Source organism: Mesocricetus auratus, unplaced genomic scaffold (genome assembly GCF_017639785.1).
Source record: "Mesocricetus auratus isolate SY011 unplaced genomic scaffold, BCM_Maur_2.0 Super-Scaffold_100026, whole genome shotgun sequence".
NCBI classification, from domain to species: domain Eukaryota; kingdom Metazoa; phylum Chordata; class Mammalia; order Rodentia; family Cricetidae; genus Mesocricetus; species Mesocricetus auratus.
In genome coordinates, this window is record NW_024429207.1 from 12,145,499 (window position 1) to 12,161,029 (window position 15,531).

The 15,531-nt window shown below is 40.2% G+C and overlaps 1 protein-coding gene across 1 annotated transcript in view; it reads left to right on the forward strand.

The window, feature by feature from the left end:
• Asah1 (N-acylsphingosine amidohydrolase 1) overlaps window positions 1-15,171 on the forward strand; it is a 34,880-nt gene extending 19,709 nt beyond the window's left edge. The window contains exons 3-14 of the mRNA XM_005066649.4: window positions 91-181; window positions 1,067-1,153; window positions 3,963-4,041; window positions 6,725-6,799; window positions 7,572-7,617; window positions 8,880-9,024; window positions 10,441-10,495; window positions 10,605-10,686; window positions 12,390-12,521; window positions 12,615-12,738; window positions 13,154-13,210; window positions 14,154-15,171. Of these exons, the coding sequence (XP_005066706.1) occupies window positions 91-181; window positions 1,067-1,153; window positions 3,963-4,041; window positions 6,725-6,799; window positions 7,572-7,617; window positions 8,880-9,024; window positions 10,441-10,495; window positions 10,605-10,686; window positions 12,390-12,521; window positions 12,615-12,738; window positions 13,154-13,210; window positions 14,154-14,243 (1,063 nt within the window). The 3' untranslated portion in view covers window positions 14,244-15,171. The remainder of the gene's footprint in view (window positions 1-90; window positions 182-1,066; window positions 1,154-3,962; window positions 4,042-6,724; window positions 6,800-7,571; window positions 7,618-8,879; window positions 9,025-10,440; window positions 10,496-10,604; window positions 10,687-12,389; window positions 12,522-12,614; window positions 12,739-13,153; window positions 13,211-14,153) is intronic.
• The last annotated feature ends 360 nt before the right edge of the window (window positions 15,172-15,531 follow it).

Here is a 15,531-nt window from a genome sequence, read left to right on the forward strand (position 1 = left end):
ATGGATATGTGTGTAGTCCACCATTTCAGCTCCATACACCCCTCCTGAAAGTCAGTTTCCACATTTCAAGATGGTTCCCTCTCATTGCAGCTATAGAGGAGCAGTTTCGTGGCACATCATAAACCTTGATTTACCACCTTACGAAAGATGGCAGGAATTAGTGACTCAGAAGGCACCAATGGTATGTTACAAGTCTTAACTCTTCCTTTTCTTACTTTATGGAATATAATTCTGCTTTTTAAGACTACTTTATATGTTGGGTATGGAAGCCGACACCCATAATCCCAGGAGTTAAGAGACCATGGCGGGATAAGTGTTAGGAGTATAGAGGCCAGCCTGGTCCACATAATGAGTTCCTAGGCAGTCTTGGCTATCATGAGACACTGTCTCAAAAATACTACCAAAGGGGCTAGAAAGATGGCTTATCTATTGAGAGCACTTAAGGGTACCCAGGATCAGCACCATAGTGAGGCTCACAATCACCTGGAACTCTATTTCAAGGAACTTTGATGCCCTCTTGACCTTGTTGGGTACCAGTCACACATGTGGGACACATACATAAATGTTAATACTCACACACATAAATAAAAATAAGTTTAAAGGTATATTTTTGATACTCTTCTACCATGTATAATAATTGATAGAGGAAAATACATCATTTCCCTGTAGCATTTTGTGCTTTTGGAGGGGGGTAGAATTTGTTTTTCCTTCCCTTTGTACTAAATGATTAAGAAGCAATGCTATTTTAAGGAGAAAACTGTTGATATAGTCATCGAAATACTTTCAAATTGAACTGTTTTGTTATCTTGCTTGTTTTTTGATTTTGAAGACATCGTTTCTCTGTGTAACAGTTCTGGCTGTCCAGGAACTGGTAGACCAGACTGGCCTACAAATCAGAGAGATCTGCCTGCCTCTGCCTCACAAGTGCTGGGTTAAAGGAGTGCACCACCACTGCTCAGCTTGTTATCTATGAATAAGTCAGAAGGTCTACATTTGCTTTCATGACACCAATATTCATCTTAAATCTCAGTACTTAATTTTGGTGTTCTACTTATTTTTTTTTCAGGTGAGGATTATAGTGAATACTCTCAAGAATTTAGTAAACGCATTTGTGCCAAGTGGAAAAATAATGCAGATAGTGGACCAAAAGTTGGTAAGAAATATTTCCTGCAGTTAATTTTAAGGACACATATATAAACACACATACATAAGAGTTAAAAATAAGTTGTGCTTGGGTGCAGAGACACTGAAGCAGCAAGCACAGGGCCTACATGGGTCTACACCAGGTCCTCTGTGTATATACTGCAGCTATTGGCTGAGGGTTTTATGGGACTCCAGACTGTGAGAATGAATGGGCCTCTGACTCTTGTGCTTGCTCTTGGACTCTTTTCCTCCTTTTGAACTGCCATGTCCAACTTCGATATGGTAGTTTTTGCTTCATCTTCCTATATTTTCTTTTGTTCTTTTTGGTTGTTATCTCTTTAAAGCCTCTTCTTTTCTAATGAGAAACAGAAAGGGGGTAGATCCGGAGAAGAGGAGGTGGGGAGGAACTGGGAGGAGAAGAGGGAAGGGAAACTATAATCAGGATGTATTGTGTGAGAAAAGAATCTGTTTTCATAAAAGAAAAAATGTGCATGAGATTTGTTTAAATAAGAGATACTTCATTGACCCTTTCTAAGAACATTAGGGATATTTACATTTATTCTTAAGCACTGCCAAACTTGAGAGAACCTGCAGTGCTAAGGATTGGGTTATTAGAGTCACAGGATACCAACCATGGCAGGTTTCAGTAGTCAACTGCTCTGTGATTTGTGGGCAGCTTCACAAAGCAATGGGAAAAGACAGATTTCATTGGAAGTAAGGGATTTCTTGTTTTCACAGTTAGATATACGGGCACACTACTCAAATCTAGTTGTTCCAGAAGAGAGCTCAGTGGTAGAGCACCAGGGTTAGAATGCTGGAAGCCTCAGATTTGATCCCAGAAGGAGAAAGAAAATGTTATATTTTAAAAGATGAAATAACATGTTCATCGTAACTGCATATTCTATGGAGTCCATTGGTATCTGTGACCCTTGAAACTCCACTGTGTTGAATATTTCTTGTGCCTAGGCAATCACAGAAGTATTTCTTTCCCTGATCCCCAGCCATACAAGAAGATTTCTCAATACCTTTTAAATTTAGGTAGCACCAGTGGAACTGGAACATCATCTAGAGACTGCCCCCCCCCCAGGCCTCCAAGGTGTCATCATTTAGGGACTGGCCCTCAAATCAGGTGTCCTCATCATCTTGGGACTGGCCCTCCAGACCCCCAAGGTATCCTCATCATCTTTTGGATGCTACTGCAAAATGCAGGTCATGGTAAGGCTGGTAGGCTCTAGAGCAGATTTGAGGAACTAGTGACTTTAGGGTCAAATACTTTTTGCCGTGGGAGCTGGCCTGGGTATTTCAGGGTATTAGGTTGCAAGTCTGGCCTCCATCCCCTGTGTTCTTTGGTTGTTGTTTGATACGGGCTCACTATGTAGCTCTGGCTGTCCTGGATTTCACTGTGTAGGCCAGGCTGGCCTCAACCTCAGAGATCCACCTGTCTCTGCTCCTGGTGTGCTGGGATTAAAGGTGTGAGCCACCACCGCCATGCCACCCACTGCTTTCTTCTTCAGTTGTAACAACCAAACTTGCACAAGACATTGCCATGTCCTCCAGGACAGAACTGCCTTAGTTCTAGGGACCGGATGATCACAGCACTTCCTCCTTCCCATGTGACCCCTGACTTGCCAGCCAGCAAGTCTGTAGGGTCATGTTTATGTTCTCACCTCTTTACCAAAGTTAAACCTACGGGACTTACCCAAAATAAAAGCTGGTAGAAACAAAAGGGGAAGGAGTCATCACATGCCCCAGTACCTAAATTCGCCTCTGTCCTGAATGTCAGTAGGGAGGCAGCATTGCAGTTTTTGATGGCATGGTTTAGAGCCCAGTGTTACTGCATTTTAAGGCTGTCATGTACCTATGAAACTTTAGTTTTCTTATTTGGAAGCATAATATTTACTAATACATATTTCATATGGTGGCAGTGAGGACTAAATGGTGTATCACTGTATGCAAAGTGTCATACTTAATGTGTGTTCATTAAGTTGTATTTGTTAAACTGGCTAGAACATTTCACTCCCAGTGCCTTGAATTCACAGAGAAACAAATAATATGCTCAGTTAGGTCACCTCTTCAGATGGTGAAAATAGGATGTTGGGGCAGTGAGATGGCCAAGCCTGATGACCAGATCTTTCATAGCTGAAGGAACACACCGACACCAGCAAGTTGTCCTTTGACCGCCACACGTGCCTTGTGGCATGTGTGTACACATACCTTGTATACAAAATAAATAAGCAAATGTAAAAAAAATACAGAGTAAATACAGGACTTGTGAACTTTAAACACACTGTCTTAGCCAGAGAATATAAATTGTGTTCTCTGTATTTGTGCTTAGCTGAGGTTGAGAATAAGATACAGTGTCTATCTTTGGATTGTTTACTAATTGAATGCAGCTGTATACAGCTTAGGTCGGGACCAGCCATTAATCCTGACCAACAGTTCTGTGATGTGGTAGAGTACTATGTCTTTGTTGCTGAGGGTTGCCAGTCAATAAAGATTGAATTATCAGAACTTTGCTCCTTATAAAGCTGATCTAGATAGTGGGTCACTTTAAGTCATGCAGGTAAAATGATTCCTGTTCTCTTCTCTCTGGGGACCAGGACAAAGATCAGTAGGAAAACAGAATCTAAGAATCACAGGTTTCCATAGGAGTCCAACACTGATCATTATATAGAATCTTTTAGAAATCCAGGATGTAAAATGCATTAAAAATAACATACTACTTATGGCATTAACAGTACCTAAAAAGTTGTAGTCGGAGAACCAGCTCACGAAGCATGGGTTTTAAGTTCAATGGTCATTCATGTCTTTCTTTTTAGCCTGGTCTACTTGGCAAGATTCCTGACCCCTTTGAAGAGGAAATGAAAGGAATTGCAGATGTTACTGGGATTCCTTTAGGTAAATTTCACCTTGCAATGCTGAAAACATTTGATAAAACACTGGCGTATCTGAAGTCTGATGTACTATATGCAGTGAAATGCACAAATTCTAGGTTTAAACAGCTCATTGAGGGTGACGTATGCATCCACGCATGCACATCTCACTCATAGGTGAAGGAATTCTAGTCCTTCACAGGCAATAACCCTGTTCTGCTTTCACCATGTTAAAAATAAAACCTAGCAACTGAATTGCTCTTCTTTCTTAATCCTGTCAGTACAGGTTGTTGAGTGTCTGGGTTGTTTTCAGATTTTGCATATTAACAATGGGGCTATTATTGATGTATTTGTGCATACATTCTTATATGTTTTTTAATGGATATATACACTAATTTCTCTTGAATTGAACTTTGGAGCCATGGGGTAGCTAGCTATGTACTTAGCCTTGTAAATTCTGCATGACAATTCCTAAGATGAACAGATTTATTGATAAGCATAGAATGAGAAATGGAATTTTCTCTATTGACACCGCATGTCTCTGGTGAGTTACTCTTTTTCAGTTTGACTTTGCTTTATTCCTCCATTTTGGGGAAGGGCAAAACACTAGTCAGGGTCTCTCCATGTATTTCTAATGGATGAGGGACCATTTACTAAAATTGTTAATCTTTCCCTCCACACATCACAGTGCTGTCTTTGATGTAAGTCAGGCAACCCCATGTATCTGATTCCACTTGTGGACTTGTTTCTGTTTTTATTCCCTTTGTCTTGTGTCAGTCACACGATGTCTGTTTCTGAAGCGGTACAGTAGGGACATTTAGCACTGGAATTCTTCACCTATGCCTTCCTTCAGCATTCTCTTGTCTATGTTGCCCTTCTGCATTCCCCATGCTTTATAACAGCCTGCCACCTCGACAGTATGTCTCTTTTGAATGCAGTTAATATACCCTTGAATAGAGTCCAAGTCAGCCTTCGTTTGGGTATTGATTGCTCAAAGGAATTTTTTTTTAAGTTTGGGGAGAAAAGGTCTCCTATATTACTCATTAAATTATTCTTAGGTAGTGATATTTTGGGCAACTAATTTCTATCATCTTAGGGTTTTTTTGTTTTTTGAAACAGGGTTTCTTTGTGTAGCTTTGTAGACCAGGCTGACCTGGAACTCACAGAGATCTGCTTGCCTCTGCCTCCCAAGTACTGGGATTAAAGGTGTGCACCACCACTGCCCAGCTGTTTTATCCTTTTCAAGGCAAATATTCATTGCTATGTAGCCATGCTGGCCTCCTTTTCCCCTTATGGGGTGATGGGATTCTGGGCATGTACAACCTTGCCAGCTCTTGAAAATTTTTACTTTCAGTTTTCAGTTTGTATCATGTATTGAAAAAGGTTTTTCTCACTAATCTAAAAGCAATACAAGCAATAGAGTCACCACTTTATGTAAACAGTGGTACTTTTCACAAGAGAATTGACTGAAAATTTCTGTTGCTTTTGTTTCTTTTGCTTCGCTAAATGATTCTTTTAAAGGGCTGGTAATACGGATTGACAGGTAAAGGGCTTGTTGCTAAGCCTTATAACCCGAGTTCTGGGTTCCTGGGATCCACATGGTGGAAGGCAAGAACCAACTTCCATGTTTTCTTCTCATCACCACATGTGCACCATGACAGACTCACATGCACAGCGGCCAGCCTGTGCACACATCCTGTATGTGCACACGTGAATAGGTGCACATACAAATAAATGTAAAAGTATTCTCTCAGCGTTAACTGACTTAGTCCTCCCATTTCTTGTGTTAATGAATTAATTGTTAGGTGATCAAATTCAGGATTATTATTGAAAATAATGATGAAATATTTCTAAATTTAAGTTTTCATTTTTATACTCTCAACTGATATTCTATTGGAAAGTGTTAGAGGAATCATTGTTTGATTGTTTATACTGAAATATTTTTAAAATAATATTGTGCAGAGAGGGAACTCAATTTTAGTTCAAAGTACATCATGCTGTCTACAGTTCTCATAGATAGCTTTAGGTGATTTATTTTCCTAGATTGTTCAATTTGCTATTGTTTTATAGAAAGGATGATAGAATGTTATCCATTTACTGTTCAATATGAATTAACGTCATGGAATTTTACAGTAAGCTCTTATCTCTAGCATTTGTGCTGATCAGAAAGTTTTTGTTAAATTTATTCAAAATGTGTGTACTTTCAACATTAGTAAAAATAAAATAAAAACATCATTCTAAACATTGAAAAACATTCTGTCAGGTGGTGATGGCACACACTTTTAATCCCAGCACTCAGGAGGCAGAGGCAGGTGGATCTCTGTGAGTTTGAGTCCAGCCTAGTCTACAGAGCTAGATCCAGGACAGCTAGGGACTGTTACACAGAGAAACATTGTCTCGAAAAAAAAAAACAAACAAACATCAAAACACAAAACAAAACGAAAAAGAAAACATACTGAAGATACACACTTGTCATTTACATGATAAAAAATTCTTAATATAAATATAAAGAGTCCTCACAAGCAATTACCAAATACAAATATCTTTATAGAAAAGGGGAGTAACAAATTAACTGAAAACAAAATATATTGGGGTAAAACTGCATATTAATCCCAGCATGTTAGCATTTAACAAACAAAGGTTAAAAGTGGAGTGACATTTTCCTTATACTGCATGGTTATTAACAAAAATTTTCCTTTTTTTCACAGGAGAGATTATTTCATTCAACATTTTCTATGAATTGTTTACCATGTGTACATCAATAATAACCGAAGATAATGAAGGTAATCTTTGCTAAGGGAACATGACAGTGCAGAGCAAAGCATAGAATAAAGCTTTTTTAGACTAGAATTAGAACATTTACTAACGAGGCTTGCCATTTAAATTGTGTGTATGTTGTATATACTTTAGCTTATCTTAGTAAATTTTTGTAAGCCTGAAGACAACTGGGATGCTCATTCAACTTTAAATCAGACTTGTGCCATTCCCTGATGACAAAGCATCCAAATATATGGGCGTGTGGGGACCATTCTTATTCAAACCACCACGGGCAGTGACAGATTTGTTTCTGGAGACCCAGCACAAACATCCTCTCATAATTTCCCAGTCAACAAGCACTGTGTATGGGAGCCTCACTTTCCTGGCTGGTCCCCAAGATCTATGGCATGAGGTGACTTGCCCTTCATTCACTCTGACTTTTGACCTACAAGTAATACTTGAGATAGCCCTCTATAAGTGGCAATTAAGGAATTGGGTAAGTCACATTAATAGAGGTTAAGATACCTTTGTCTTGGTAGAACTGTAGTTGTTCAAGGAATAAGGATTGGCCTCCATAGCTGATTTTATGGAGTCTCCAGATGCCAGTTGTTACTGTCCCAATGTGATAGTGACACTAGTTTGAACTTGTTAAGACTTATTCTGGCTGCCAGGATTCTTATTATATATTGCTAGGTGATACAGTTGTGAATAAATAGTCATATCTGTCTGTCCATCAGTGATTAAGAATCCATTGTACTTGAACTGTGGATAAATGTCTCTGCCACTTCCTCCTAATAGGTCATTTACTACATGGAAGAAACATGGATTTTGGAATATTTCTTGGGTGAGTAAGTAACTTGACATACTTTCACTCCATAAGAAGTGTAGACTATAGTAATACCTCAATGAAAAGCAAGTCTCCCCTCATATGCAGAAGATGGCCATAGGTGAAGATGTTGGGAAGGGATGTGAGGGCGATCTGGCTGTGACATGTCACCCCATTGATCGCCAGGCTTATTCGGCTGATCTGGCTGGCTAGATGGGTGTCCCCTTCCTCCCTCACCTCCATGTGCGTCCCTCCCGAAGCTGCACGCTCGGTCGAAGAGGTTGACCTTCCCCTAATAGAGGAGGACCTGTCTTCAGTCAAGGGTATACGAGTAGCTGCGCTCCCCTGCTAGAACCTCCAAACAAGCTCTCAAGGTCCTTAGTGTTGGAAAGGCAGGAACACTGGGCGGACTTCCCAGTTACTTACGAGTCATATCTCAGAAGTTACACCTACTGAGAAGAAATTGGGACCATGCTTGAAGGGCACAGGTGCTTATGGTTCATTTATTGCTTAGAGAAATCTTTCATCTTGACCTTTATGAAAAAAATTGGCTTTGTAATTAGAGGTCTTCCTTTGAATCTGGGTCTCACTAGTTATGTAACCAGAGTTAATCAACTTTTCTGAGCCTCAGTTTTACACCTGGAAAAGGGATGGAATGACCCTATTTTTCTGGCTCACAGTTCAGAGGTTTCAGTCCATGATCAACTGGTTCTTCTGTTTTTAGGCTGGTAAGGCAGAGTATCATGTTGCAGGAGCAGGTATTGGAGGAGGCTGCTCACCTCAAGTGAGGAATGCATTAAAGACAAAATATAGCCCCCAAGGGTATACATTCAGAGCCCTGCTTCCTTGTTATAGGACCCACTTCCTAAGTTTGTAATGTCTCCCAGTAATCTCTCAGACTGTCACCCATCTGTGGATTAATCCTATTACTCCTATTAAAGCCTCACCTCTGAACATTGGTGCACTGGGGACTGGACCATTAGTACATGAGCCCTTTGACAGACATTTCAGATTCAAACCATAGCACACTCATAAAGATCTTATTAAAAAAGTGGATCCTAAGTGACCAGTCAGAAAAAGCACCTATAAGCCAGACATGGAATCTCAGGCCTGTAATTGTAGCCCTTGGAAGGTTGAGGTAGGAGGACTGCAAGTATGAAGTCATGTTGGACTCCATAGCAAGATCCAGTTACAAACACACAACATCAGCATCTATGTCATGCTTCCTCTCACCTCCTTCTTTGTCTCTAATGTCACCAACGTTTATTTCTCTTTTTTAGGTGGAATATAAATAACAACACTTGGGTTGTTACAGAACAATTAAAGCCTTTAACAGTGAATTTGGACTTCCAAAGAAACAACAAGACTGTTTTCAAGGCTACAAGTTTCGTTGGATATGTGGGCATGTTGACAGGGTTCAAACCAGTAAGACATGTTATAATTTTCTAAGTAGTTCTGTGTCTTGCTTTTACTGTCTGGGAGTCTCAGAAATTGAGGACACTTAAAGACTATGAAGGAAAGCATGGTGGCACACTCCCTCAGTCCTAAGAAGGCAGATGGTGTTGAGTTCAAGGCCAGTCTGCTCTACATAGAGAATTCCAGGCCAGCCAGGACTACATAGGGAGACCCTGTCCCAGACAGACAGACAAAAAGAATTTGAAGCCCTATTTTGCTCCCTCATCCTTATCACCTTTGTCAATATTTGACCCAACACCACAAAAGAGAAATGAAATGGTTTCTGTGCCCATTGAAGATAGAGCTTGTGGCTGGCCGGCAAAGTCTCAAAGTAAAAGTGGGGTCTGGCCTGGGTCCGCTGTTTACTTAGGTGTCCCTTGTTTCATTGACAGTACTTTCCCACCTAACTCATCTCACACAGCATGTGAAATGTTTTGAACTTAGAAGGGTTTCTAATGTTACTGTGGTTTTGATTTCTCGTTCCTTTCTCTGGCACCCAGTTCAGGTCTTTTTATACCACTGCCCTGGTACAGAGACAAGGCCTTTAAGAGTGTGCTGATATTTATTTATTTTTTAATTTAAATTAGAAACAAGCTTGTTTTACATGTCAATCCCAGCTTCCTCTCCCTCCCCTCCTCTCCCACCCTCACCAACCTCCCTCCCCATCCCCCCTCTGCTCCCCAGGGAAGGTGAGGCCCTCCATGAGGGATCTTCAAAGTCTGTCATATCATTTGGAGCAGGGCCTAGGCCCTCCCCCATGTGTCTAGGCTGAGAGAGTATCCCTCTATGTGGAGTGGGCTCCCAAGTCCATTAGTGTACTAGGGATACTGATCCACTACCCGAGGCCCCACAGATTGCCAAGGCCTCCTCACTGACATCCGTGTTCAGGGGATCTGGATCAGTCCCACGCTGGCCTCTCAGCCATCAGTCTAGGGTCCATGAGCTCCCTGTTGTTCAAGTCAGCTGTTTCTGTGGGTTTCACCAGCCCAGTCTTGACCCTTTTGCTCATCACTCCTCCCTCTCTGCAACTGGGTTCCAGGAGTTCAATTCAGTGTTGAACTGTGGGTGTCTGCCTCTGCTTCCATCAGCCACTGGATGAAGGCTCTAGGATAGCATACAAGGTAGTCATCAATCTCATTTATTGGGGAAGGGCATTTAAGATAGCCTCTCCACTATTGCATAGATTGCCAGTTGGTGTCATCCTTGTAGATCTCTGGAAATCTCACTAGTGCCCGATCTCTCCTCAAACCTGTAATGGCTCCCTCTATTATGGTATCTTTCATCCTGCTCCCTCCCCCCATAATCCACTGAGGCGATCCTGTCCCATTCCCCTTTCCCGGAAATCACACTGATATTTCTGACTGCATTGTTTTGTCTTTTTCTCAGGGACTGTTTAGTCTTACACTAAATGAACGTTTCAGTCTAAATGGCGGTTATTTAGGTGAGTGGACTGTCTGGAGATGCAATGGGAATCTCAGTGTTTGTAAGGAAGGGCAATAATCTAACCTCCTCCTGGTTCTCTGACACTGTCTGCATTTCATGTCTTCCAGGTATCCTAGAATGGATTTTGGGAAAGAAAGATGCTGAATGGGTCGGGTTTATCACTAGATCAGTTCTGGAAAATAGTACAAGGTGAAGTTATTATCAAATATCTCATATTAAATAACTCATATTAAAATACAGAAATATTTGCCAAGACCTAGCTTCACATCCATTGAGGAACTGTATTTCTTAAGAGATTCTTTGACATTCACATGGAATTATTCCTGTTTTCTGTGTGTTCTGTGCTGTCATAGTAGAGCAATGAAATGAATTATTAGTATTAGTATTAGATACTGACACTAGGAAAGATATCTAAGCTTTTGCTATAGAAAAAAAATCATACTATGTGCATAGGAAATGCTATACAGTAAAATCTGTATTCAGTTTCTTAGCACAGAAACATACATAAATTGTTAATACATATTAACCTAAGTTATAGTCTGTTGTAGTGCCGAAATACCAAATTTTTTTAGCACATATTATGTTCATTTGACTTGAACAAAATGAGAATCAATCTTACTTTTTAACACTTTCAAGGGAATAGAAGTTGGTTTGGTTATCTTCTTTATTACCATTTAATGTTCTTAATAGTCTTCATTTCCAAAGTTAACTTTCTGTTCCCCAAATCTTGTAGGGATTTTTGTGTGCACGTGCTTTTTTTGTTTTCCTGAGGCAGAATCTAATACATTCTGGGCTGGTCTCAAAGTCACTGTGTAGCCAGTGAGTTCACTATGTACACGTGATCCTCTGGCCTCTACTTCCTAGGTGCTAGCATTAGCAGGCATACCACCATGCCCAGTTTATATGGTGCTGCGGAATGAAACAGGGTTTTGTGCATGTTGTCAAGGACTCTGCAAACTGACCTACTGCCCCAGCCCCTCCCCGGCACTGACTATGTTTCCCATTCTTTTGTGGGATAAAAGGCATAGAGAAAGGCTAGAGGATGACATTTGATATCTCCTTCAAATTAGGGTCATCCTAAAATTTTCACATTGATCCTCCCATTACCCTAATTGCTCACCAGCGTAATCCACAAGCATGTTCCTTAACCACAGGCTTCCTCACCTTCTCCCATTCAGCCCCCCTTTGTCTAAAACTGCTTTATCTGATGCCAAAGATATAGGTATATAAAATATGTATACAGACCAAATATTTACTGTAAATAAATTTAACAGTTCTTTGGTATATATAGGATTTTACCCTTCATTAAAGACAAAAGCAAATGTGCATACTGACGACATGGGATGTACTTGTTTATATGAAGAATTAAATCCTGACTGAATATTTGTTACCACAGGTTGTAAAGCATCTTCATTTTTCAGAATTGATTGTCAACATTCAGAATGCTACTTGACATAGTATGAAATGGCAGAAATATATTTAGGGGCATTTTGGAAGTTCTGTCATAATCCCAAGCCAAATTTCATTTCAGTTTTTAAATGAAATTCACTGGCAACTCAGATAGTAATTTTTAAAATGAGATGTTCTAGAAGCTAGAGCCAGGGCAGTATGAAGCACTTTCAGAACCAAGGCTGCATGGAAGCTGCAAATGCAGCTTGGGAGAGCACTCCCAGAAATGCCTCTGAGTCAGTTCACATTTATGTGATTGACAACTAATGTTTGGTCATTGCTCATTCAGAAAGCCTTTACTGTTGCCAACTGTGTGTGTCCACATTCAGTTAAGTAACTCTATTAAGGGGCCTCACATACCTGTTTCCCTTTAGTTCCTACAACTAAAATACATCATTCAAAATCAACTAAAAATGCTCACTTTTCAAACTTTTTCTGTATAGTTATGAAGAAGCCAAGAATACACTGATCAAGACCAAGATAATGGCTCCAGCATACTTTATCCTGGGAGGCAACAAGTCTGGGGAAGGTTGTGTGATTACGAGAGAAAGAAAAGAGTCTTTGGATGTATATGAGTGAGTACATTTGATAAAATAAGTAACAAAACAAAACAAAACAAAAACCCATGTACACATGAAACCTAAGAGGGAAACTCTTTCTGTCTCTAGACTCGATCCTAAGCATGGCAGATGGTATGTGGTACAAACCAATTATGACCGGTGGAAAAACACCTTGTTCCTGGATGACCGCAGAACACCTGCCAAGATGTGTCTAAATCGCACGACACAGAAGGTACAGTTGCACTGTCACATACAGAAAGACACTGTCCCCATTATGGATGATCTTAGTTCTAGTGTTTTCTTTGACCTCAAAGAATCTGTAAACCTGAGTCTCTCTAGACAAACCTCACAGAGCTTTTGCTGTTCAACTTAAGGAGCAAATTCTTGCTGTAATTTTCCTTCCTTACACTAATGCCAGCTACCATTCTATAAAGTGAGATAACAAATTTTGAAATAAATTACAATAGGGGAGGAGAGAGAAAGAAGTGATACATGAGAACTGTCACCTTTGTTTCCTGCGGTGACTCCAGAGGAGATACCTTAGGAAGACTGAAAAATATTTCAATTTCTGGTGGCCAATTTGCATGGATAAATGTAACTGAAAGTCTGTCTTTAATCTATTGAACACAATTGTTTTTGTGTCTTAGAATCTCTCGTTTGCAACCATATATGACGTCCTATCAACAAAGCCTGTCCTCAACAAGGTATTTATAAACACACATCCTGCTTTCGGGGAAGAATGTGCTTATATGTTTTGTCTTTCTCTGTTACTTTAGATCATTTTGGGCATATTAGTTATGTCCAACTTCAAGTTCATTATTTATTCATTCATTGAGTCATTTTTCAAGACAGTGTTTCTCTGTATCCCAGGCAGGCCTAGAACTAACTCTGTAGCCCAGACTGGCCTCAGATGTGCACAGTCCTTAGCCCTGTGAGTTCAGGGATTACAGACAGGCATCATCCCACTCAGCCTTAAGGTCTGATTCTTGAAAACTATTTTCGTGTGCCTACAACTACAGTAAGGGCATTCGTTGTTCACTTGGCAACACTGTCAATGTTGTTTCAACTTTAATGCCCCCTTCACTGTAACTGAGAATCCTAAACATCCCATTTGCTTATAGTCATTCTTTGTACAGAGATACATTCTGGATATACTGCCTTAGACTATCCCATTTTCTTTGTTCTTGTCTGAGGCTCCCTAAGATAAACAGCCTGCATTACCCCTGCCAGAACAAAGTCCTCCTTCCCTTTAGCATTTGGAACCAGGGCGTGCCCTTTTTGATTCATCTCAGCCAAGCTATCATCTTTCTCCTTTGCACAGAATCTCCATGTGGCTTCACAGCTCATTGCATGTGTGTGCAGGACCCCAAGGGTTTGGGTTGTGCTTTGTACCCCGTGTGCCTACAGTGTCCTTACTGTAATGGAACTGCACTGAGAAGAAGCACAGGCAAAGCCAAACTGGTCTGTGCCCTAGTGCACCCTTGGGCTTTGTATGTATGCTGGCTATCCACTGGAGAGGGTTAACTGTTCCCTCATTACCAAGTATCACCATAAAGCAATTTCTTTGAAGGACACAAATGCTAATATGTTCAAGAAAATCTCAGACTTGAAAATATCTTTAAAATAAAAATAACTTTTTCTTTTCAGCTGACTGTATTCACAACCTTGATTGATGTCACGAAAGGTCAATTTGAAAGTTACCTGCGGGATTGCCCAGACCCTTGTATAGGCTGGTGAGCACACATGGCCTATAGGACATACTGAAGATATGTTCTCTGGCGTGTCTGATCTCCTTCCACAGGCTAAGACTCAAGGCCTGTTGCCGTTCAGTTGTAAGATTGTCCTCAGTGTGTCTGCCGTTTACAGACTGGTTTTGTTGTTTGTTTTTATCATCATCAGTCCTATTTACAGATCAATTCTTTAAGGGACCCACGCCATGTAGAATTCGCCAGTTCATTTCACTTTGACATTGGGGAAGGGGCAACCCTGACCTCTATGGAATGTATCAAGGTTCTTTGCTGGTGTTAAATCCAGTGGCCTGTGTGATTACTGTATACCTTTATGCACCTTTTCTTTTTTATCTACATATTTATGTTTCCCTTAGTTCTCTATTAGAATCAGCACGTCATCCACCTTTGCTGTTAGTAACAGCAATGCGATATCACTATGCTTGGCTGGGGTTTCTGAGATGGACAACTGACACTTATTTTAATGGACAATAAATAGACCTTTGACTCTGGAAATAGTATTTGAGAGGGCTACAAAATAATCACAGTATTTTTTTAAAGAATAAAAGTGTTCTCTTTTTCCTAATTATATTACCTTCCAGTAACCCCAGGAAGTTTCTAGCTTTAAAAACTGGAGTTTACGATCTCTACACAAACTAAATTCCTGAATGTATAATTCATTTAATAGTTTTTCATTTTTCCTTCTAATCAACATATTTTTTTAACTTTTCATATAATAAACTTATTAAATTTTTCAGAAATCAATCTATTTATGAAAATGCTTACAGAACTTGTTCATCTTTCTAACTTTCACAATTGGCAGTGAAATGTATGCTGTTTGTGCCAGACTGTATCCATTTAATTTTGTACAGTCTCAGGTGTATCATGATGCTCAATAAACAGTCACTGGCAGTCATGTCAGCACTCATGCATGCTGACTGGGTGTGTGCCTGTGTTGCTTTGAGGGTGGGGGTCATTATCAAGAGATAAAGCTGAACATAATATCTAGATTAAACAACAAGGGTTATGCAAGTAGGTTACTAAACATATGACTTAAATGGTCACAATCTGTCATGACTAATACTTATCTCTTAACCTAGTCGTGCCGACCCAGTTTGCAGGTATGCAAACACAGCTTTTCCCCGGAGACTCCACATAGGTGCTTCTACAATGTCGGCATCTGTAGGATTGTTTTAGAAAAGGAACAGGAATTCACTAGAGGGTTTGTATTACAGTAAGATTCTAAGGTGGGCATGTGCTGGTCCATGGCTATAATCTGAAGTTGAGAGGTCAGCAGA